This window comes from Eucyclogobius newberryi, unplaced genomic scaffold (genome assembly GCF_026437365.1).
Source record: "Eucyclogobius newberryi isolate DKJ021-1_F unplaced genomic scaffold, fEucNew1.0.hap1 SCAF_12, whole genome shotgun sequence".
Lineage (NCBI taxonomy): Eukaryota > Metazoa > Chordata > Actinopteri > Gobiiformes > Gobiidae > Eucyclogobius > Eucyclogobius newberryi.
The window spans coordinates 20,640,479-20,664,581 of NW_027315746.1; the positions used below are offsets into that span (position 1 = coordinate 20,640,479).

Below are 24,103 nucleotides of genomic sequence, written 5' to 3' on the forward strand. Positions count from 1 at the left end.
AGAGCTCACGTCGACCTTGGCCCTGGATGAAAACACTGAATTATAGGCTACTGATCAAGGCCTGTAAAGTAAAAAATTAGCCTATCTCATCTCATCATCTACTTAGTTTGACAGAAACTCATTAGCATGATTTAATTAACTGACTAAACGTCTTTGTTTTGAACTTAAATGTCATTAATCAATTACGAGAAGATGAATGACTTGCTTATAAACACTGAAAACACATTGTACTGTTTCTTCATTTAGCCAAGGTGAAGATTGTGTTTGTTATGCATCGTGGCTGAACTGTCCTTTCAAATGTAGGACTTGATGAATCTCTCTGGTTTAACAGCAGGGTGTCCCAGGGTGTCCCAGGGTGTCCCAGGGTGTCCCTCACGTGAGAGGGGGCTCAGTTTGAAGGCGCGCGCCCTCACGCCCCCTCAGCGTCAGCGTGTCCCGCGTCACTCGCACTGCGTAAAGACAAACGCACAGAGTTGAAGGTTGTCGAGATGGATATTTTTTGACAACAGGACAAGTCTTATGGATTGGACTTCAGCGTCACCGGAGCCGGTCCAGGGGGGCAGTGAGAGGTGAGATGCTGGTGGTCTTGTGCGTGTGTGAGACACCGCAGCGGAAGAGACGCGCTCATTGGGTAAAGAGACAACAATGCACTGTCGCGGCTTTTGCACTGGAGCTAATTTAGGTCTGTGCAGACAGACCAAGGCTACATTATCATGTTCTATTCGTTAAAATGTAGCCCTTGATTGTGCACCATGTGTTAAATAGAACAGATGTGTAGATTTAAGGCTGTGCGGCCGGAGGTTGGTACATTAGGTCTCTAGTTACTGCAATATTGATCCACGCACTGGCCTGGTTGTGGTATCGAGGTCACTTATATGTGACACATTTTCCAAACTATCCTAGGGCTATCTGTACTGTGTCCTGTACTGTGTCCTGTCTGTGTTTGTGTTGGCACTAGACACATATCTCTATCCTAATATAAACTGGTCAGGTTTCTGGCCTACATTGTGAAACAGGCTATTCTGCAGCATTATGACAAAATTAGGAACCTCGATGCTGAGCACCAGCCAATTTAAAACAGTTCTTCAGATAACAAAAAAATCCTTCCCGTCATCTAAAAAAGAAGAACAATCCAACTGCCTCACTGTTTCTGCCACACAGTCCTTCCAGTGTGACACATGGCAAAAGAGGGGAATGTTCACATAGGAATTTGCTGTGTAATTTCTTGTTTTCCACCTGGTGTTTGAACTGCAGACCTGACATGTTGAAGCTCGCAGCTGTGAGTTGTCATAGGTATGTAACTGACTGGCAAAAAAAAAGGAAGAAAAAAAGATTGTCTAAAAGCAGAGTTAAGATAAGAAAAGATAACCTTTATTTATTTTATTTGTATTTATTATTTTGGCTGGGATGTGAATTACTCTTACAATTCAATATGATACACATGAGCACAAGTAGGCAATACTGTGATAATAATACTGGATTTTGCGCTAGATATTTCCCATAGACTATATCATACTTTTTAAATAGACACATTGCAACATTGTTTCTGTTAAACCACTATCTTCACAAGCTGTTTATGAAATACATTTATTTTAATAATTGAAACAGTGAAGATGTCAACTCCATTTTAAAGAAGTTTCCTTTATCAAGATAAACAACTACATTTTAGTGTAAAAACTTACTTTACTTGTAAAATATACAAGAGGACAAAATACTATGGCAATATTGATACAGGTATACCTACTTTGTAAATGTACTGCAATGCCTTTGTTGTCACAATACAAACAGTTGTCAATTTTGATACTAAGGAAAATACTTACTACTACTACTACCAATTTTAATACCTTAAGGATAATATAACTGCTCTCATAGGTCAACAACAGTATACTTTATTGTATTGATACTTGTTCAAATGAGTATAGTTTGTTTACTAGTTTTAGTATCAATTAGAAATGGATACTTGATACTTTAGAGAACTTTATTCTAAATACTAACTCAATCAAATCTCCTGGACTGTCTGAGAGGTGTTTCTCTGGTGTGGTTACCATGATCTTTGACCCATAGGGCTCATCCCATTTCAACAAATGGTCTCTCTTGCTGTGTTTCCCAAGGGTCGTCAAATTGCCCAAAGATGTGCTAATGGGACCTGGCTGCCTCAGCCTTTAATGGCCTTTGATTTCCTTAAGTGCACTTTTCTTTTAGAATATAGACAATACATTCTGTTTGCATTGTTGCCATGTTGTATCTTGAAAAGAAAAAAAAGGAACTGTATGTACCCTGTGCTCTTACAGTTTCAAACATATATTACGATCACGTCCTGGGTTACCACTGCTTTAACCTGCAGATAGAGGACACACCTCATGTTCGGCTCGGAACCTCCAGAATATATTTACCATTATAATGAACAACTGTTGTAATTAATTATACATCAGCATTACAATTGTTATCATTGTGGAACATTATATCCAGGGACACAGATAGGTCAAGTTTATGACATTTAAATACAAATCTTACATATGTTTCCTTTAAGTCGTTCTAGCAGTCTCATTTCTGTGTCTTTGTAGTGCTCTGGAAGAGGACTCATCCAACATCACAAGTCACATGTCAGGTAAATTTCAAAACACCTAACAGATTTTACAGTACAATTGAATGGAAATATTTCTAATGTGTACTTTTCTTGTATAGAAAATGACAGATTATGCAGTGATGAAAAAGGCAATGCCCCTCCTCTTCAGCTACACACTCTCAAGGAGTTTGAACAGGTAATAACCACGTGTTCACTAAAGTAGTAGTTGTAGTATACCAGTTTGTCTATCCAGTGGCTTCTACATTCTCTACATGTTGCTAATTTGTTGTTGCTTGTTGCACTGAATCACTGTCATAGCTATATATATATATAGTGTCTATAGCTTGAGATAGTAAGATACAGGGCAGCACAATATATAGCCAGTAAGTATTCATATTGCAATGTTGGATAACTGAAAATAACTGTCACTGAAAATAACTGTCACATATTGTAATCATTTTGAGCAGCTTTAGAAAGACAGGAAAGTTCCGGACTTAGATAAAGTATGTAATTCTTGAATATGTTATAGAAATCACTGTAAGCCAAGGGCTCTGTAGATGATTAAATTCTACTGTGATTTGGAAATTGAAACTATCTATGCTAGATGCTGGTCACATTTATCACATTTATATATAATTGTAAAATGCTGTAGAGTTAACTCCATATTTCACAGTCTGCAGCTGAGCACATAGTTGGCATTTCTGGAATTCCCAGTTTGTGAAGTTAAGCCTGTTTGCCAGCACATGTCAGATTCAAGGACAAGTGTTTAGGCTTAGGCTGCATGCCATTCCTTTAAAAATACTACCTGCATTACAGTTATTTAAACACTTCTTTAAAAGATAAATAAATAGCAATTTTCTTCCATTGTGTGCTAAGCCACTAGTTACTGCCACGAGACAATCTGTTCAAGAAGATATCAAGAACACTTACCTATGATTCTGGTATTGTTTTTGCAATTATTTTGTGTTTTTATTTTATTGTTGCTATGCTCCATCAGAAATTACCCAGTGCATATTTAATTACATTTTATTGCATCAATTTCAGATGTTTTATGGCAAAATAAGAGAGGTGGGCAATATATATTACAAAAAAAGTTGGATATTATTGTGAACGTTGTTTTGATGATATGCCAAATTTGAAAATAAATCTGCTGGTTAAAAATGTGAATGAAAACATTTTATGCCATAAACTTTAAAATAAGGTTAGGTGCTTTTTCTGCACTTTTGCCATTCCTTTTACAGACATGTAGCATTTGTGGTAATTTTCTGGTAATTAAACCTCAACCAATATGTTTAAAAACACGTTTTAATAAATTGTCTCTCTGATAGAGCACAGCAACTGTTTTAGCACCGCAACAATAAAATCCCAGACAAAACAATAACATGCAGACAAACAGGTGGTGGACCTCCCACCCGAAAAGCTACGTTGTGCATCACTGCAAAAAAGGGGGAAAAGACATAAATTGACTGGTAAAGTTAAAACGATGTCCATGATGTCATCAGGAACAGCTAGAGACTCCACTTTGGCGCCTCTTCTATCTTTATCCTGAATAATTTAGCAGCAGGATGTAACGTGACACTATAATGGGCACACTTACCGAGGCCATTGACTGCGGAGATGAAAATATATCAATGTGGGCTGTGATTTTATTTTATTTTTGCCTTATGGCAGAGGAAATAGGTTAGACTAATTGTTTGCAGTAGACAAGTTTGTTTATTTTTTTTATAAGATAAGAAAAGATAATCCTTTATTGTCCACACATGGGGAAATTTCATTGTTGAAACGCAGGTAGATACAGTGGAAAAGGACAGATAGCATATAGGAAGTTTAAACCAATGGCCAATAAGCTCTGCCAAGATTTCTGGCCTGATCTAGGATTTTGATCATTTCCCCCAAATGATGTCATTTAAATTACAAACCCACCCACAGCCCTTTTTAACCACAAACATTAGAGAGCAGAGTAGTTCTGTTTGTGCAGTGCCCTCTTTGCACTCAATTGTTAAAATAAAGTTTTATGTTTATTCTTTAAGGGAGTAAGTTAGCCAAAACAAAACACTGAATGTCTTGTGGAGAATTGAGCCCAAAAGCCGATATGCTAAAAAGAGCAAATATCTCTAACTGATATTGGCTACTCATATATATTTGTTGGTCTCCTCTCCATAAGACATTCAGAGAATCACTGCTCGGTCAGGTCCTGGACACAGCTCTATTAATAGCACTGTGGCTCAGTGATCCCAGAGCTCAAATGACAACAACTTCACGCTCCTCACCTGTCTCTCCCATCAACATGTTTCTACAAGATGTCAATGAAGTTTTATATTTTATTTGGATTTAATGATAATTAGCTGTCCCTTTCACTTAATTCACACAACATACAAAAGTATTAATATAATACGCCTGTTATACGCTTATTACAAAATGGTGAAGTTAAACATATTGACAAAACAAAATACATACGAGTGAATACATGAGAGTGATTAAAACATCCCATGTACTTCCCTCTGGTGGTGCTGTTATTTGTTCCATTTGCTTTATCGCTGGTGTGAGATTTCCCATCACATCACAAGTGGCTGTGAGTCTGCAGCCTCTGCCCCACCCCCAGCTCTCCTCTGTTCCTCCGGCCTCTTCTCCCCTTCCACCCATCTCCCTGGGCAGTGTGGGATTCCTGGGATGTCTCTAACTGGAAAATAACCCCCTGCCTCTGTCCCGCACTAGTCCAGAGCACACCATGGAGGTGCAATGGCTGCGCCTCTGACCAGCCGAGCTGCAGAGTGACCCTCTGCATCCAAAATGTCTCTTTAGATTAGTGCGTGTGATTGTGTGAATGTTTTAGTTCTAGTGTGTGTGTGTGAGTAATGACTTTTTGCAAAGACTGTTTCCTTTTTGCTGATTTTGAGGGCAGTGTTGACTCCTCAGAGGGCGTGCAGTGACCGTTGCAATCCCTTAAAATGAACTCTTTCATTGAGACTTTTTGCACTATTTGATCTTTAAGGGACATGTCAGGAGGTGTGTTTGCCCTATAACGGTCATGTCTAACGGTTACCGTACTCTATCACAGCATCTAAATGACCTGAAGAAGGAAAACTTCAGCCTCAAGCTCCGGATCTACTTCTTGGAGGAGAGAATCCAACAGAAGTATGAGGAGAGCAGTGAAGATGTCTACCGCTCGGTGAGTACAAGTGATTTTAATCTGGATTAAGTGTTCTGCGCTGCTGCTTGATTAAAGGACCTATTTGTGCTGTGTTTCTTTGATAACATAATCAAGCATGATGATTGTCAACACTGATTATTTACACTGAAGAGATGATAAACTGCTCTGTTGACCCAGCTGTGGTGCTAAGGTGATGGGTGATATGTTTGTTTTACTCAAGGCTACTTTAAAAAGCAGCTGCCTAATTAAATCTGCATTGACTACATTTTAACATATTTTAACACCCTGTGAAGTTGTGTAGCAAGTTGATTGAAATAACAGCCCTTCTTTACACTAAATACTAAGATTATCAACGCTTTTATTTACCCTTTTGTTTCTTGAAAGTATTATACTGCAAGTGTGATTTTCTCCTTGGAAAGGTAGTGTTTCAGTGAAGCACACACCCAGTATTTCTGCCTGAACTTGCACCAGATTGTTTTTGAACAATCATCACCACCTAGATAATTTTTGCTGACATTTACTCCCCACAATTATGACTAAAACTCTGAGTCACAAAGAGTTTGGGTGTCACACCACCAGTGTTGGGGGTAACGCGTTAGAGTACTCAAATTACTTTTTTAGAGTAATCAGGACCATAACGCGTTGGGTTTGTGCACCCATGTAAACTAGTGCTCCCCAAGTTACTTTTTCAAATCATTAATGAGTTAGTTTTGATTACGTCATCCTCTCCTCACCGCAATCATAGAGCCAGGTTTGTTTCCCGTCCGCTGAGTAAATAGAGAGCAGCAGCACCAAACACTCGGCGTGTTGTGAGCATGAGCTCTGTGCAACTAGTGACTGGGACTCTTGTCCTCACGCCAACGAGAAATACACTTTCAGAGGCACATTTTGAAAAACTCCTTCTCCTTCGTTATAACCACTATTTTGGAGCTGTTTTAGTGATGTTTTTAATTGATTGAGAACAGGCTTATGTGCTTATGGTGTAATATTGTGGTAATCTGTCAACATAAAAGAGCCACATTTACTTGTTTTTTTGATATTTTAATGATTGTGTTACTTCAGGCATGTCCAAACTACAGCCCGGGGGCCAAATGCAGCCCTCAGACCAATTTTTGTTGGCCCTTCAGCTGCCGTCTTAAGTCGGTCAGCTAAAAGTAGTACTTTCTACTGTAAAATTTGACAAATTCAAGCATTTTGATGTCATAACAACCTGTTATTAATGTTACAAGTATTATTAAAGATGTGGAGGCAAATGCTAAATGTCAAATGCTAAATTTTGAAAGATTCACTTTCAAATTCGACATTGTCGGGTTGTTTGTGGCCCTCTGCTCCATACAAGTTGCAAGATGCGGCCCTCGGTAAAAAACGTTTAGACACCCCTGTGTTACTGTGTTCAGCAACGCAAAGGGATTGTTTGCAACCGATATAGTTTATACAATATGTTAATTATTGGTAACGCAAGAGTACTCTAACGCGCTACTTTTAAAACAAACTAGTGCAGTTATATTTTTACAGAGCAGTAACAAGGTAACGTAAGTTACTTTTAAAAGTAACGCTACCTAACACTGCACACCACCAATAAGAACTGTAGCCTGCTAAGAGCCTCTACTTCTGGGATCACAGTCAATAACATGGCTTTAAAATTAGATGCAGACGGCGCACGTAGTGTTCTAAATTTGCCTCTAGAGCTGTTTTTAACCTGTATTTTTGTATCTGTAAAACACACTCATTCCAGCCTCAAAACTGTCAGACTGAAGGCTTTTGTGGTTCATTTGATGGTTTTCTGCAATAAGATGTCTGTTGTTTTTCTTTCCCAACTTTGACATTGTTGCTCAAATTTAGTTTCAGTTTATATTTGAGGATAGTTATGTATAAGTAAAAAATGCCTCACTTTTTAGCTGCAACTTTTTAACATAGCTTGCAGAGTAATTAAAATGAGTAGGATGAAGAAAATGTGCCATTACATTAAGATAAGATAAGATAAGATAAGATAAGATATTCCTTTATTGTCCCACATGGGGAAATTTCATTACAGTATTAATCATGTTTATGATATTAAAAGTACATTGCAATGTGTAGAAACCATATTAAACCTTTTATTTGACTTTTCTGGAGTTTGGAGGTGGAGTCTGTTATTCTGAGTTGTCTTGTGTTGTGTTAGTCATTTCTGTCTGCCTGGTTATAAGTGGTTCTGTTGCTGTGGACCGACAGTCAAAGAGCTAGAATAGCTGTGGCACTGATGGGACATTTATTTATAGCAGTTTTTACCTGCAGTTCTGTTGTGTTCCAACGCCAGAGAAAATTAAGAGATGATAATTTTACATTCCATTTCTTAGAGTAATTGTCTTTTAATTCATATTGATAGTGCTGTTGACAATGTTTGCCTAAAAGTGTATTTAATGTTTGCAAAGCAATTTAGAAGCAATCCTTATTCTGAAAGGTCTAGGGAAGTGACCTTATATCCAGTCAATGGATAAACACTGCTCTCTAGCTTCAATGGTCAGATATTTTGTCTCAAATGTGATTAAAGTAATAATGATCCTCTAATTTACACTATTGTCTGACTTTATAGAAAAAAAATGTAGCCCTGAATTATTCTTTACCCCAGAAGGTAAACAAACGTGAAGCACAGCCTGTGTTAGCATGTCTGCTTATACTTGATCTAAAAATATCTGCAGTGAAAAATTTGCTCTGAAAGGTTGTGTACAGATGATACACAGCATCGTGCAGCATGGACCGAGAGGCTTAGCGTGTGTAATGAGAGCTTTAATGACAGTTCAACGAGGGCTTTGAAAGACAGGCACATTTGGTGCACGGAATACAGTCTAACCTTTTCACCCTTCTGCCCAACTGTGTAAAGTAAATATTATATGTATTATTTTGTATGATTTATATGGCTAGGAATCACTGAGAATAGCTTCCCACTTCATAAATACTCAACTGTGTATCTATCATCAATATATTGTGTACCAGTGTACATATATATATATATATATATATATATATATATATATATATATATATATATATATATATATATATATATATATATATATATGTACTAGTGTACTGCAACTATTATTGTACAGACTCTAAAACACGTGCCAAGAAACACTTTATAACAAATACAGTGCGATTATTAAATCAAGCAGCAAAAAATGAATGATCAATTACCAATAATACATAAATAATACAATGTATCTATCTACAGCCTTCAATCAGCATATTTTCAACTTTATCTAGTTAAAGATAAATTACACTTAAAGCCTATTTTCCTCTGTATCTGCTGCGTTGTATCAATGAAATTTCCCCATGTGTGGACAATAAAGGATTATCTTATCTTATCTTATATTTCCAAAAATGCCTGAAAAATGAGCCCCAAGTAAAACTGAAGCTGTTCCAAAACCCTCTGGAGTACAAACTATTCCACCTAGGTTTTCTTTCTTAAATATGTGAATGAGTAAAGCTGGTTTCTGAGGGATCGGCTGATTGACACTAGATTGCGCTTTTGTTGAGTTTTGACAATTCCTTTTGAAAAGCTAGAGGTGAATCCACTAAAAAATTGTTTTAGGGACTTGTAATAAAGCAAACATATCCAGGCAGAATCCATATACAATTCCTATTAATTAAAAAAAAATCTTTATTATTATTCTTCCCAGAATGATTGATTTGACTGGAAGAAATTTAACAACAAAATATCAAGCAGCTTTAGAGTTCCCTTTCTACCCATCCTAAGCAATGTTTTTTATTTTTCAAATTTATAAGGAACAATTAACAAAAATATATACATACATGAAACACAAACAAAACAAGAAAAGAAAGAATAACAGATATAAATCAAAAGACATCCCACAAATCAATAAAAACTAAAACAACAATTGAACCCAAACAAATGTCCCACTTTGCCCACAATCTTTGACATTGAGTCTGAATCTTTTCCATTTGTTGAATGTTTTGTGTCATCTATTTTTTTGAAAGCGCCATTTCTGCTGCAGCCAGGAGGAAGCTCCAGAGATGACTGCCATTTGTGTTCATGGCAGGAGTTCTGAGGCCCAAATACATGGTCCAGAAATCCATTGTAATGGTGATGTCATGAACTGTCTGTAAAGCTTTGTTGATCTCAGTCCAATATTTGTGAACAACAGGACAATCTCAGAACATCCATAACATTGTGATCCCTCTCCTTCCCATTTGCCCTTAATGTGATCAGCAGTGGCTGCTCAGATTGTTAATACATTTATATTATTTGGATATTAATCCCCTTGAAAGTTCCTGTTTTTATTTGCACTTTATTTTTCACTTAACGTATGTTAAGGGATGTTTTTATGTAAGAAAATGCATTTATTTTGAGAATACAGCCCAATGTCCCATACAAAATCTATGAATAAAAGTAATAGATTAGGCAATGTTGCTGATTCCAGGTGAAATCCAGAGCAAAAAGAACCTGTGTTGTCCATTTGCTTATTATCAATATTAAGGCTGAGAGAATACATCTTTGTCTGTTTTTTATGTGATTAATACAGCATTGTGTCATTTGTATCATTCCAGAACATTGAATTAAAGGTGGAAGTAGAGAGCTTGAAGCAGGACCTGCAGGAGAAACAACAACTTCTAGACAAAGCTCTGTAAGTTGAAAAAATATCACCCTGTATTTTTACGCTTAAAATGATGGAAACTGAACTTATGGATACTGAAAGTTTAAACACCTTGACATTCATTGTGAGGTGTGTAGTTTAATCAAGCCTAGAGCAGTGATTTCAGTGTATTAACTGCAGCAACACCTCTTATTTTAGCTCATGTGTCACACAGCAGCTGACAATGACCCCGAGATATCACAAGCCTCCAAAACTGTGTATTAATACTCAATACATCATATTATAAAAGCATTTTCAAGTTAAAATTGTTCTTATTTTTCTTTTATTATTCTTATACTGTTTGTGTTCTGCCAAATGGACATATACAAAAGTATTTTATATTAGTATGAATGCGTGTTTTTGATTTTTCAAACTCATAAATGACACAAAAGCATATTTGTTATAGTTTTGTAATAGTCCACATTGTCATAACATTAGTTCGTGGAGATTTGCATTACTCAGATGATTCAAAATAACCCAGTTATTTGAGCAGCGCATGTGTCGGACAGAGTTAAAAACATACATAGACTGTGTCCAGAGCTGAACCGATGGCGACAGTCCGGCGTGGGCCATTCTGGGAGCACTAATTCTGGAGAAACCAAGTGTCCAAGAATGAAAACCTGATGCTCTCTTGCATCTGTTTTACAAAGTCACCCAAATTAAAATGAGTTCATTTGATTATACAATTTTACTATAACAATAAGTAATAGTAGTTGTGATTTAATTATGGATGTTAGAAAATTAAAAACTTGACCCAGTAATAGCAAAGAAATTCTCGATTGACTAAAGACAAACCCTAAGCATCAATTAGTCAACAAAAAGCAGCGACACACTGTGAAAAGACCTCAAAACTATTGTGTCTTTATGATCAGATCCTGAACCAGACCCAGTTTAAAACAACTGAAAATAAATAAATTGTAAAAAAAAAAAAAAAAAAGCTTACCTATATTTTCAGTGCCTTTTTGTTCAATGCCTATTGTTAGAGAGATGAATCATTAGTGTGACAAAATAAAGACGTTGTATTAAAAAAAGAAAGAAAACTACCCGTACGCAGTGTAGAATATGTTAAAAAGAGGTTAAACTTGCAATTCACTCCCAAATCTCAAACTAACTCAATTCAAGCCTTCTTTTTCTGTGGTGTAAATCTTCATAATCCCAATAAAATAAAAAAGTGTATATATAGTTTGGTTGGCTAAGATTCCATCAATTGATAAATCTACTTAACAACTGCTATCAAGGCTATGGAGAGTTACCTCAAAGCTATATTATCACAATATAACATTTTAGTCATTTTAGTCATTATTGTGAGAAGATACGTCACAATTTCACAATTCTTACTTTCATTCAACGATCCCCCTTCCTCTAGTATTTTATTAGCTTTATGAAATAAAAACTGCTGAATTAAAGTAAGGTAGCACTAATCAAGCAGGTTTACCTTTTTTGTTATATTGAGATAAAATCACTTATATTTCCTTTGTTTTTTGTTTAGTTCATTTAGATTATATTGTGACGTACATAATATACTGCATGTTTTTGTTTCTAAAGTGATATTTTTACTCTGACAGCAAACAAGCAGAGAGCTTGACAAATCACAATGAAGCCGAGCTGCAGAGACGATGTCAGGACAGGCAGCAGGAAATTGACCAAATGCAGCAAATTCTGGAGACCAAGATTCAGCTCCTGCAGGAGGTAGTTCAGTCATTCAAAACATACACTCGTACACACACGTACCCCGCCATCACAATCTGAAGTGTGTTTGTGCGTCAGGAGGCCCAGTTAGCGCGCAGTGATGCAGGCCGGATGTCATCACTGGCCGGATCTCCGTCCCAGGCCTCGCTCCTGTCTCTCGACACTCCAATGGACGACGTCCCAGAGGAGGAGCGGCCCCTGGACGTCTGGCCCCCATCCAACACCAGCAAAGACAGGTAAGCACAGAGCCGGTAATCTCCCATTGTTGAGTACAGATTTTACAATAGGACATTGTGTATTGTTCTGTAGGCTGATAGAAGATCTGACAAAAGAGCTTCTGTCCAAAGAGACCCTCATCTCAGAATTGACCAGTGAGAAGAAGTCTCTCAGTCGCCAGTTGAGGGCGCTAGAGAATCATGTCCAAGAGCTGTCGTCCTCTCTGCTACAAAAAGATAAAGATGTTGATGTATGTATGGTTTTGAAAGCTTTTTTTATGCAAAGAGAATATGTTTTGCCACATCTCTTTATGTCTTTTTTCTGCTAATCTCGTCTCCGATCAAACATTTAGCTGATAAAAAAAATAAAATGTATTGTATTTTATTCTCACTGTAATACAGATTAATTTTAGATTCCGCTCTATTTCTTCTGCTGATCAGCTACATGTCTGTAATGAAAATAATTTACTCTCAGGGATAAATAAAAGTGATTCTGATTCTGAATAATGTTCCTCGTCCCACAGTTCTATCAGGAAGAACTCGGCCGTGAGAGGCTTCGCATTGAGGAAGAGATGCAGGTATGGACACTGTTGTGTTATTTTCTCTGTAAGCATAAGCGCTGCAATTATTAGGCTGTCCACTGAGTGTCATAGTGCTACACTCTAAAGTAAAACACATACACGTTGACACAGAAGAAGGCCTCAGTGGAGATTATGTGTTCCATTTATAAAGGGTCCACCTCATCACTCTGAGTACCACACTCTCATTTACAGAGCGCTCAAGTACCTCCAGGACGCAGTCTCTTGGGTGTAATTTAACAAATGGAACCATATTGCTGTTACCATGACATCAGCTCACTCCACCCTCCATATATCACTTTCACATAGCAGTTATTGAATATGCATTGCAGCTATATGTGAGCTGTATAATCTTGCTGTAATAATGCTTTGTGTGAGGCTTTGTACGTCCATTCAAATGGTTCTCAATTTTGTTAATGTTTTGCCTTGTAAATCCGTTTTCCATGGGATATGCAAATGTTTGAATCAAGTGATACCTGCTCTGTATTCCCATTGTAAGGAAAGTGTGTGAAGTCAAAATGAATACATTGAAAAACTCTCACATTATGGAGTAATAACCATCCCATGACTCATTAGCAGAATGAGTATTGTGTCACCAGCTTTAATTGTTTTGCATGGGGTTGTATAGGAGCACATTTTGAATAGCTAGGCCTACGTTGTTGCATGTGCATTCAATTGTATAGGTCTGGTTTCAGCTGGCTGTTAATGGGGTCAGGGTGACCTCTCAGAATTGCCCAGGGATCTCTTCCCTCATATCCCTTGTTGCTTCTGATTCTGACATTAGAGCACTAGACCTTTCCCTGTATTTCAGTTCCCAGTGTATTTTGACTTTGCCCTCAGAATAATGTGACTTTCTGTTAATATGCCCTCTGGAATTAAAAAAGACGTGAATAAGGTTTTGTTTTTCATATTAAGTCATATAATTACCATGGCAACAGGCTGGTTCCATAATGTTAAAGCTACAGTAAGCATAAAAGGGCACAGAGTTGGCTAATCTTGCTCAGCAGTCAGGGCTATATTCATGTATAGATTTTATATCAATTCTTTACATTTCTTTCTTTCTTTTTTCTCTTTTTTGCAGTGAATGTTGCAATTTATTTGGCATCAGCTTAAATGATTTAGGCAACAACCATATTGTCCGTGATCATTAGTCAATTCTGTCGTCTTGAACTCAAACATTGTGAAGTCACTGGTAGATTCTTAAGATTAAAGCATCATTTTACAGAGCGTTACTAATGTTACTGTGTCACGGAGCATTTCCCCGATTCACTCAGGCGAATACTGGAGCGCGAGGATAAGACACACGCGCGGGGGGGACAAGCTCTGCTCTGGATTGTAAAAACAGACGAAATACTGCGAGGAAGCCACTCTGAGTGTCACCTTATCAGAGTAACTGTTAGTTTAACATTTCAGACGACGTCCCGGTGAATTTGTTGCTGCTTTTTGGAGCGGTCCGTGCGTCGGCCGATCCCGTCCCCCCCGCGCGCCTCGGAATGGTTCGCTCCATTGCTGCAGGTCTTGCCCACGAAACGCGTCCGGTTGGATCTTGGTGTTTGGCACCGTTGCTTCGGCTCTGAATCCAATGAAGGGTCTTTATTTACGGACCTCAACAAGAAATGCCTCGCCTCGTCGAGAATAGTGCACAGGGACCGCGGTTTTAGTGGCTGAAACCTCATCATCGGTGCTGCTGTGCGTCCGTGACAACCGTGAGATGGTGCAGAGACGCAAACCGCGAGACGGAGAGATGCGCCTGTCCGTGGAGACGAGACTGTGACCGTGGAGACGAGACTGTGACCGTGGAGACGAGACTGTGTCCGTGGAGACGAGACTGTGACCGTGGAGACGAGACTGTGTCCGTGGAGACGAGACTGTGACCGTGGAGACGAGACTGTGTCCGTGGAGACGAGAGACCGTGGAGACGAGACTGTGTCCGTGGATGTGTTTTTCATCAACGTGTGACATTGCGTGTTCTGTGGCGCGTGCGCCTGCAATGCACCTGCACAAGAGACATCAGAACAGACACCGGGGTTTTATTCATTTGACAGCATTTTCTTCAGACTAAATGTTGCTTTCACCTGTGGCCACAACTTTACACATGGACACATGATATAACAACCGTGTGGCCGTGTTTTGGTTATTGAAGGACATTCTATTTTGCCAAAATATTTCAGCTTCTATCTAAATTATAACATATTGCAGTTTTCTGGTCAATTCTGGTGTTTGATCTGAACAACAAACATTTGTGGAATGCTTGATTTAAAGATGAAGGAGACGTGTCGTATTTGTGGACGGGAGCTCTGTGGAAACCAGCGCAGGTGGATCTTCCACCCCACAGCAAAGCTCAACCTGCAGGTGCTGCTCTCACATGCCCTGGGGCAGGAGGTGATGCGAGATGGCAGAGGGGAGTTTGCTTGCTCCAAATGCACTTTTATGTTGGATCGAATGTACCGCTTTGATACAGTGATCGCAAGAGTGGAGGCTCTGTCCATTGAAAGGCTACAACGACTTCTACAAGAAAAACACAGGCTCAGACACTGCATTGGTGGACTTTACCGAAAAAACAATTCAGGAGAGGCCACAGTCACTGTTATTGCAGATGAGGAGGAAAACGATGGGATGGTGGACATTTCTGGACTGACTCACGCCAAGTACTGTGCACTATTGCAAGATGACTTAGTTTACTCTTTTTATGAATCCTGGGCTGAAGATGGTGACGGTCATCACCCCAATCCCTCACAGTGCCCACCCAGCTCTGGCTCAGAGGTGACCACTGTAGGGTCACACCGCTGCTCATCAAGAAGGTGCAGAGGATGTTCTCATTTGCGGGTGGCAGACTCAGACTATGAAGCAGTCTGTAAAGTTCCCAGAAAACTGGCCCGGAGCATTTCCTGTGGACCCTCAACTCGATATTCAGCCAGTGTTGGAGGCAACATAATAACAGGAGACCGAGAAGACCCTGAAAAAAAAGACACGGAAGACACAGATGAACCGCCCTCATCTGTAACTTTAGTGCCCAGCTCTCAAGCCCTGTCTAGGACATCAGACAGTGATCGCACTCTGGCTGGACGGGCTAGCTCCAGCCCCTCTGTTACATCTTTAGAGCCAGCAGAAGATAGCACTCAACAGATGCAGCCAACAGATGCACAGCTGAGCATCCCCATCGACCAAGGAGATGAGCTGATATATGAATCTCTCTCAGAGGAGCCCATGGAAACCACACACAGCCTCTCTCATGCACTATCACTGTTGCAGACCTATGCGGTCTATAGACCAGTCCAGTGCCACAAAGGAAGCAAACTCCCTGTTCTGAAACAGTGCACTGGTTATAGAGACTTTCCCATCAGTTTAACAAATTCTGTTTTGGGAATCTTTTTGAGTACTCCTGAGGCCGAAAATGAGCCCAATATATCAACACCAGATCTCCCAGTAATAAGGCTAAATGTTGGGGCTGATTTGGATGTCGAGTCATTGGAGGAGTTGTACAAAGAATACCCTCAACCACCTCCTCATCAGGTATAAAAAGGAGAAATGTCTAAAAAAAACAACAACAACAGCAATGTGTCATATTTTCCATGAACCTGACAAGTAACATCATTGCCATAAAAAAATAACTATTGTATGTGTGCCTGTAATCGTGGCTGAGGACTGAAATGGGTCACGAGCAGGGGGGCAGTAGACTTCACTGCCTCTGTGCCCTTGAGGCAAAGGGAGCAATGCCATGTCTGACCATTTTTACATCTATACAACAAAACAAAATAAATCTAAGTGGAACCAGCTGGGAATGTTTGGAAATATTGTAATAGTTATTATTTCTGTAAGAACACTATACTCTCAGTCTTGTAACCAAACATTATTACCATCAATATCACTTTTAGTAAGGAAGACGCTCTTATTAAGGACTCAATAAAACATATTGAATATAGATGTTTGAATTTACTTTACTTTTTACAGAGCCTTGTAGAGGAGCAGCAGACTCAACTGAACCAGTATGAGTGTGCAGCGGGGCAGTGTGTCAGTGAACTGCAGAAGGCCCAGCTCCAGGTTCAGTCTCTGCAAGCCAAATTCCACGAGAGTGAAGCCAATAACATGGTATGGATTTGTCTGACTTGTAGGTTAAAAGTACACATAAGGCCCTTCTTATAGCAATGGGACTTTGACAGCAATTTTTAAGACCTTTTTGATTCCTTCTAGAAAAAGTACTTTCCAGACTGGGAACCATTTGATGACATTACATGATGTAATTCCAAGTCTTTTAGGAATTTTACAGGGTTAAATTGATTGTTATCTTCATCTTTGTGCTGGCCGGCACAAACACGCATGGGTGTCTCCGGGTTTCTCTTAACTGCATAGGGAGAACTCTGTTCCTGCAACTGTTATATACAGAGGCCCCTGTAGAGACCAACGACATCACCCTTTCTTACATCTTTCTGTAGAAACTCCAGGAGAAGCTCAACGAGATGGACTGTGAGCTTCGGTCTCTTCGTCAGTCCTCTCACAGCCAAGAACGAACTATTCAGGGTCTCAGTGACTGCATCAACACCAAAGACAATGAGGTTTGTTTTCTAAAATAAATATGAATGTATGAGTTGTGTCTATTGTTCAAATATGTCTGCCATTTAGGCCCAGGAGCTGTACCAAATGCTTGAAGGGCAGAATACTACTCTTTGCAAATTGAGAGAAATGGTTCAACGCAATCAGAACAAGGTGAAGTTTCCATCAGTCCTTCTCTCTGAACATCCTTGTTGAAACTACTAATTTACACCTTTGGTCTGTTCCCCTTCAGGCTCCAGAAGGTACCACTGAGACCCTGACTGTGGCCCAGCTGCAGGATGAGCTGGTGGCTGTCCAGAGCTCGCTGTTTTCTGTTGGTCTCGAATTAGAGGCTAGTCAGAGAAGTTTGAGGCAGAGCCAGAGGCGAGAGGCTGACCTACTGAAGTTTAAAGACCGACTCGTTTCAGATCTACAGGAAACAGTACAGCACAGGGAAGTCACAGAAAAACATAACCAGGTTAGTTGGGTAGTCAGTTTAAGAAAGAGGAAACCATACATTACACATTATTATGTTTAACATATTATTTGTTACAGACTCTCCACTGCACCCTTCAAAAAACCTGCTCTGAGCTTCAAACTAAAGAAGCTGCTCTGAAAGAGACTGAGGCTGAAACGTACCGAGTGGTGCAGGAGAAAGAAAGGACTATTGCACAGCTCAAACAGTTTCTGGAAGACAAAGAGAGGCAATTACAGGTGGATTGTTATTTCAGTCAAATTTCTCCTTAAATATGCACACATCACTGACTCATGTTTTCTAAAATCAGGACTACTCTGAGATGCTGGAGTCCCTGGAAAGATACAAACAGAGAGATGTTCTTGTAGAGAAGTTGAGAGAAAGAATTAAAGAAAGAGATAAAGCTCTTGAGGTAAATTTAAAGAATATATGAAACTCCTAAACTAATTGGATAATTATTGTTAGATATTTAGTTAGAGCTACTTATAATTCTTCTTATTTATGTCCCACTTTGTTCAGCACTCAATTGATGACAAGTTTCATTGTCTTGAGGAGCATGAGAGCCAGGTGAGAAGCCTTCAGCTGGCTCTTAGGGAGAAGGAGCGTGACCTGGAGAGGCTCAGGTGCATCCTGTCCAATAATGAGGACACCATCACGGTACGTACATTTCACTAGTTCAAAGTGAGCACGCTCCTGCAAACCACTTTTAAAACCTGTGCTGTTTATGTGTGTCAGAGTCTGGATTCTTTGGTGCGAAGTAAAGATTTGGAGCTGGAGCAGGCAGCTGAAGCCTACAGGAACCTACAGTGGGTTAAACAGCACAGCGAGGAGAAGGACAAACACTCTCTGAAGGAGAGGGACTCCATTATCAGCCAGCTGCAAGCTGCTCTGCAGGCACGCAGCCAGGAGACGCAGGTACAGCAAATATTACTGTTTGATTTGCTGTTGTTTGTGATGACTGATCTATAAGACTCACAAAATGAATACTTGACAATGTAACAATGTGTTGTTTTTAGGATTTGACAGCAGCTCTTGTTGCACATGCTCAAACTGCCCCCAATGAGGTTATAGAGGAATTAAAGGCTCGACTTTGTCTAAAAGAGAAGCTCTTCCAGGAGATGCTCTCAGATCGCAGTCGACAATCAAATGAACATCTTTCTCAAATTCAAGACTTGCTCAACACAATCAGCTCCAAAGATCAGTATCAGCAGGTATGCCAAGTTTATGATGCAGAGAAGATACTGTATTTATCGTGGTTCTGACAAATGTACCAGTAATTATCCTTTTTTTGTCAGGACTATTCATACAGAATGTGGTTGGTGATTACTGAGCGTACTGACCAGTTACATGAAATACAGAAACAGTTGTCTTTACGAGAACAGGAACTGTGTAAACTTAAAAAAGACAAGGAGCTGGGAGGAGAGAATCTAAAGAGTCTGCTCAAAGAGAAAGAGTCTCTAATTAAGGTCTGATTACTTACTTTACTAATTCTCTCAGATATTAATACTGTAATCTTAACAAATGTTTTCTTCAGCAGGAGCTAATTCAGAGTAAAGAGGAGGCGCTGGAGTCATCTACAAAAGAAACTGAGGCCAAAACCTCAGCTTTGCAGGAGGAGTTGCAGTTGGTGCTCAAGAAGGAAAGAGAGGCTCGGGTATGTTGTGTATTTTTACTACTATATGTGTACATTGCAGAACTTCACTCACTCCTGGGAATCCCATCCTCTAGGAGGAGCTCTCTGCTCTGCGATTATCATTGGGACATCAGCAGACAGCTCAACACAGCTCAGCTGCAAAATACCAGGTATGATATATGAAAGAGATAATCAGATATTATATAAAACAAATAATGTGATACATGTCTTTGTTTATTTATGTAGTGTGTGTTAGATCAGCTCTTGTCAGAGTACAACAGTCTAAATGATGCCTTGAGGGCAGAGAAGAGATTATACCAGAGTCTGAGCCAAATTCATAACAAGACTGACAGGTAATGGGGATGTGTTGCTGTTGTGTTTGTTGTCTTTCTATTTGTGATTATTTGATTTCTATATGTATTGGTTTTCATTATTGATCTTTTTACTCTTACTAGCAGTACAGATAAGATCCAGGCCCTACACACTGAGCTGGACTCTGTCCAGGCGCTGCGTGGACAGTTGGAGGAGGTTCTGGCACGGACCTGTAACATGGCCTTAAGGCTGGAAAGAGCTGCTAAAAGCCCAGCAGACTTAGGAGGTGGGGATGAACAGGGTCCACTGTCTAAGCCCTCAAAGGGGTCTGTCACTTATAATGTGTGAATACAACACAGCACTGCTCAGACTGAGACTGGCACTTGTTATGTAAGATGCAGCTGCCTGTAGGTAGTGATGGTCAGACATAAATGAGATAAATATAGTAAACATCTTGAGATTATACTCTTACTGTCATTCCACTGGCAGCTACATCCAAACTGCACAAACACTTATCTCATTAACCATATGTTTTATAATCCCTTTGCTATGAAGTCCAACTCATGTTTATTTAAATGCTATTTATTAACAATATTTATACTTGTGGTGTGAACATTTTATATTAAGTTAAAAACTGCCTGCCTATTGCTTTGCAGTGTTCTGTATTTGCCATTTTGTTTTTCAGTAGTGTGATTTCCATGGCCTTATTGTGGAGGAAGCGTATGCCTTTAAGTTAAACATCTGTTCATTGTGTCAGCTGATCAGTACAGTGATATTGTCTTTATGCCCCCCCTCCCAAAAAAATATTGAAAGAGAAAGTTTCCCATCTGCACTCGCACATCAGCTTCCCCGTGCTTGTTGATGTACATTAGTTAGCCAGACTACATATGAGATTGTATCTGTTTCACCAGTCCAACATCCCTTTGGTTATCACATAAACCAAAACACCAGTTATAATTCTTAATAGTCAACATATTTACTCTCTGTAGGCATTGTTCTTGTTCTTTTTATCTATAAGGTGGATTCCTTGACAATCTTTGTACAACAAATGCAACTACAATAAATGTGCTGGGGTTGTGTCAAAAGCACTGTTTTTGATTATTTTACTTGTGTTTGAACATAAACCTACTTCCCAAAGCCCAAATAAATACTGCACACTGTCACTGCTTACAACTATGTACATGATATAACATACAATTAAAATGTTTTAATAATCTGACCTCATGCATGAAACTGTGGCATGGTTTTCATGTTTGCATGGATATTTTCCTTTCCCATACAAGAAGCACGACATGAAAACCCTTCAGAATCCTCTTACATAAAAGAAAACAGCACAGAAAAGTCTGCACTCATTGTATTATGTCAACAGACCCTTAGCATCTACTCAGTTTACATTAACGTTAATGCCCAAACCTTAAACTACCAATATCTCCCTTGAAAATGAATAATTAAAAGCATAACTTCAGCAACTTACCCAGATATATTATTAAACTATGGTATTGTGTAACTCTTTCCCTTTTGAAATTACTGCACATCATTTTACTCTACGCTTTGGAGTTATTTAGTTCACTTCAGAGTTATTAAACTCACTTCAGAGTTTACAGCTCAGTAACCTCAGAGAACAGCCTGAAAGCAGAGTACAGCGAGCCTCAATAATATAACAATGTTTCGCTCTGGTCTAAACCTATTTGGCTTCTGTTTAGTGTATGACATTCCCTTCTGTCCCCTCTTTACTGTGAGGCTGAGGGAGATGGGTAAATGTAACTGCTGAGGTGAAACCCTCTGTTGGAGAATGAGTAATTGAAAATTAATGACTGGTTATATTTGTTTGATTCATTTTAGAGCTCAGCTCAGTTGAAGAGAAAGACTCTGATGATGACTGCAGCAGTGAGGAGTTTTCTGACAGTATTGAAGAGCAGGACTGTAAAGCGACCATGCACAGTTGCACATCTGTTCAGGTTTATATGGATTTTGACTTTACATCAATATATATATATATATATATATATATATATATATATATATATATATATATATAATTATATAACTGATTCTTACTAATGATCTGTCTTTTTAGGCTTCTGAGATACAACAGCTTGAAGAAGAAAGAACAACACTTGAAACTGAACTTGAAGAAATCCAGTCACAACTGGAGAGGGATGGGTTTAGTTCATTATCCCAAATGAGGTATTTGTCCCTCCACACAGTATTCTTTTGCTTTAGGAGTGTTTTCTATAGGATGAAAATTTGCTGTTTTATCGTTCTGATTAACTTGTAATTTTCTTTTTAATATTTTGTTTCCCTAGGAGCACTCTAAGAAAGCTGCAGCAGGAAAACTGTGCTCTTAAAGAGAGTCACAACCAAATTGACATTGAGCATTGTTTGAGCGGCCAGGAATCTGAAGATGAGCTGCAGACAGAGGAGGAAGAGGATAAGGAGAGTGATGAAGAGGAGGAATCTCCTTTTGGCAGTGATCAGCATCAGAAGAGGCCTAACACCTTGAATCTGTCTTCCCATAACGGCAATGTTGAAGTAAGTTACAACACATTATTCAATTACTTAAATATTTATATTTCTGAAACATTAATTTTCCGATGAACATATCTTAGGGGGTGGAGCTTCCTGCCTGGAGTAAGTCCCCAGAGCGCTGGCAGGATTTGGAGGAGGATCTAAGGGAAGAAGCTTCCCGTCTGCACTCTGATCTGGCTCTGAGCTGCCAGGAGAACAGAGAGCTGCAGGAGAGGCTGATGGTGTCTGAGGCCACAGTCCATGCTCAAGCTGACCAGCTGAAAGACTACAGGGACCTGCTGAGTGAGTCTTCATCAACCATGTGCTGTTTACACATCCAGCCATCAGCACTAACTCTGATGTTTCTACAGCAGAGACATCAGTCAAACAGGCCAGTAAACACGTGCAGGTGGATCTGCAAGATCTGGGATATGAGACCTGTGGTCGTAGTGAGAATGAGGCAGAGCGAGGAGATGCTAGCAGCCCAGGTAAACGTGCAAACAAAAGCACAAGTATATTATCTCCTGATCTTCATTTTGTAATCTTCATGCTTTCCCTTCAGAGTTTGATGACCTTGAGATGTGCACAGCTCTGTCACAGCATCAAGATTATGAGGGTGAGGCCAGAGGCTGGTACGCTGGTAACTCCAGTCACACAGAGCCCTTTAAAATAAGAGAAGATTCCAGCTCTCTTCAACATCTGGTACAAGATCTGCGTTCTCAGCTCACCCATTGTCACAAAGTGATTCGCGGGCTACAAATGAGAGTTCGCTCTTTGTCAAACACTAGTGATTATGCTTCCAGTCTTGAGCGAACACCACGAAAGGTACTTATTGTTTACTCTAGATGATCTTTTATCACCACTGTTACCTTTAATGACCTCTGGTCATATGTCTTTAAGGTAAATTGGGCATTGGCTAAATCTCCAGTACCAAGCGGTGTGGAAGAGGATGAAGGGTGGATGTCCGATCCTCAAGGAACTCGGTCAGGGCCCAGTCGCAACAAAGAGCTTCAAGAACTAATGGAGAGAGTAGCAACTTTGGAAACACAACTGAGAAACTCCAGGAAGGACAATAAAGATGAAGATGCAAATTGTGCCACATGGCCTGGGTAAATGCAATACAAAAATAAGGAGATTTTAAGTGATTTCTTAAATCAATTAGTATGATAATATTTTACGCTTATTATTTGCAGCAAGTACAACTCTTTGATTCAGGCCCAAGCACGTGAGCTGTCCAATCTGAGGCAGAGGATTAGAGAAGGCCAAGGAGTGTGCCATATTCTCACCCAACACCTGGGAGACACCACAAAGGTCCCATCATGCACACTAGTATTGTGTAAAAAATATTGCTGTCTCCTAATGAAATGTTTTTTAACTTGCAGACCTTTGAAGAACTACTTCGCTCCAATGACATTGATTACTACATGGGCCAAAGTTTCAGAGAGCAGCTGTCCCAAAGCACTGCTCTGGCACAGAGAGTTGTTACAAAGATTAGCGGAAGTAAGAAAGAGCCTTGTATATTTATAATGTCCAAATGAGTATTTCTCTAAATGAACATGTCAATATGCTTTTAGGAGACTGTAACGAGAGCTGTGATGATAAGACAGCTACTCTTCTTGCCTTAAGGTGAGTTTTTAGGATTTTGTTTTATCTCATCTATGACCCTGAAACATTCTATCTAAAGTAAATCACAATAGTGTCATTCAAGAAAACATACCTTGAATGAATCTATTACATATAATTATTTTACCAAATAAATACATGTATCATATATAACCTATAAAACACGAGAATATATTTTTGGAGCTGTCA

General features: G+C 39.3%; 1 protein-coding gene across 12 annotated transcripts in view; it reads left to right on the forward strand.

Moving 5' to 3' along the window:
- Positions 1 to 418: 418 nt before the first annotated feature.
- pde4dip (phosphodiesterase 4D interacting protein) overlaps positions 419 to 24,103 on the forward strand; it is a 30,967-nt gene continuing 7,282 nt past the window's right edge. For 3 of the 12 annotated variants that reach the window (XM_072441332.1, XM_072441337.1, XM_072441336.1), the window contains exons 1-25: positions 15,013 to 16,346; positions 16,785 to 16,922; positions 17,267 to 17,386; positions 17,454 to 17,537; positions 17,617 to 17,841; positions 17,919 to 18,077; positions 18,149 to 18,250; positions 18,358 to 18,495; positions 18,574 to 18,753; positions 18,855 to 19,049; positions 19,134 to 19,304; positions 19,376 to 19,492; positions 19,567 to 19,641; positions 19,718 to 19,824; positions 19,927 to 20,069; positions 21,626 to 21,741; positions 21,861 to 21,970; positions 22,090 to 22,315; positions 22,393 to 22,594; positions 22,663 to 22,779; positions 22,854 to 23,116; positions 23,192 to 23,400; positions 23,485 to 23,602; positions 23,674 to 23,791; positions 23,866 to 23,917. In XM_072441332.1, coding sequence (XP_072297433.1) covers positions 15,081 to 16,346; positions 16,785 to 16,922; positions 17,267 to 17,386; positions 17,454 to 17,537; positions 17,617 to 17,841; positions 17,919 to 18,077; positions 18,149 to 18,250; positions 18,358 to 18,495; positions 18,574 to 18,753; positions 18,855 to 19,049; positions 19,134 to 19,304; positions 19,376 to 19,492; positions 19,567 to 19,641; positions 19,718 to 19,824; positions 19,927 to 20,069; positions 21,626 to 21,741; positions 21,861 to 21,970; positions 22,090 to 22,315; positions 22,393 to 22,594; positions 22,663 to 22,779; positions 22,854 to 23,116; positions 23,192 to 23,400; positions 23,485 to 23,602; positions 23,674 to 23,791; positions 23,866 to 23,917 — 4,751 coding nt within the window. In that variant the 5' untranslated portion in view covers positions 15,013 to 15,080. Of the gene's footprint in view, positions 570 to 2,564; positions 2,609 to 2,685; positions 2,763 to 5,624; positions 5,736 to 10,265; positions 10,343 to 11,916; positions 12,041 to 12,118; positions 12,277 to 12,349; positions 12,507 to 12,779; positions 12,834 to 15,008; positions 16,347 to 16,784; positions 16,923 to 17,266; positions 17,387 to 17,453; positions 17,538 to 17,616; positions 17,842 to 17,918; positions 18,078 to 18,148; positions 18,251 to 18,357; positions 18,496 to 18,573; positions 18,754 to 18,854; positions 19,050 to 19,133; positions 19,305 to 19,375; positions 19,493 to 19,566; positions 19,642 to 19,717; positions 19,825 to 19,926; positions 20,070 to 21,625; positions 21,742 to 21,860; positions 21,971 to 22,089; positions 22,316 to 22,392; positions 22,595 to 22,662; positions 22,780 to 22,853; positions 23,117 to 23,191; positions 23,401 to 23,484; positions 23,603 to 23,673; positions 23,792 to 23,865; positions 23,918 to 24,103 lie in introns of those variants that run through there. The other 9 variants (XM_072441342.1, XM_072441343.1, XM_072441334.1 and 6 more) reach the window with 7 other exon arrangements.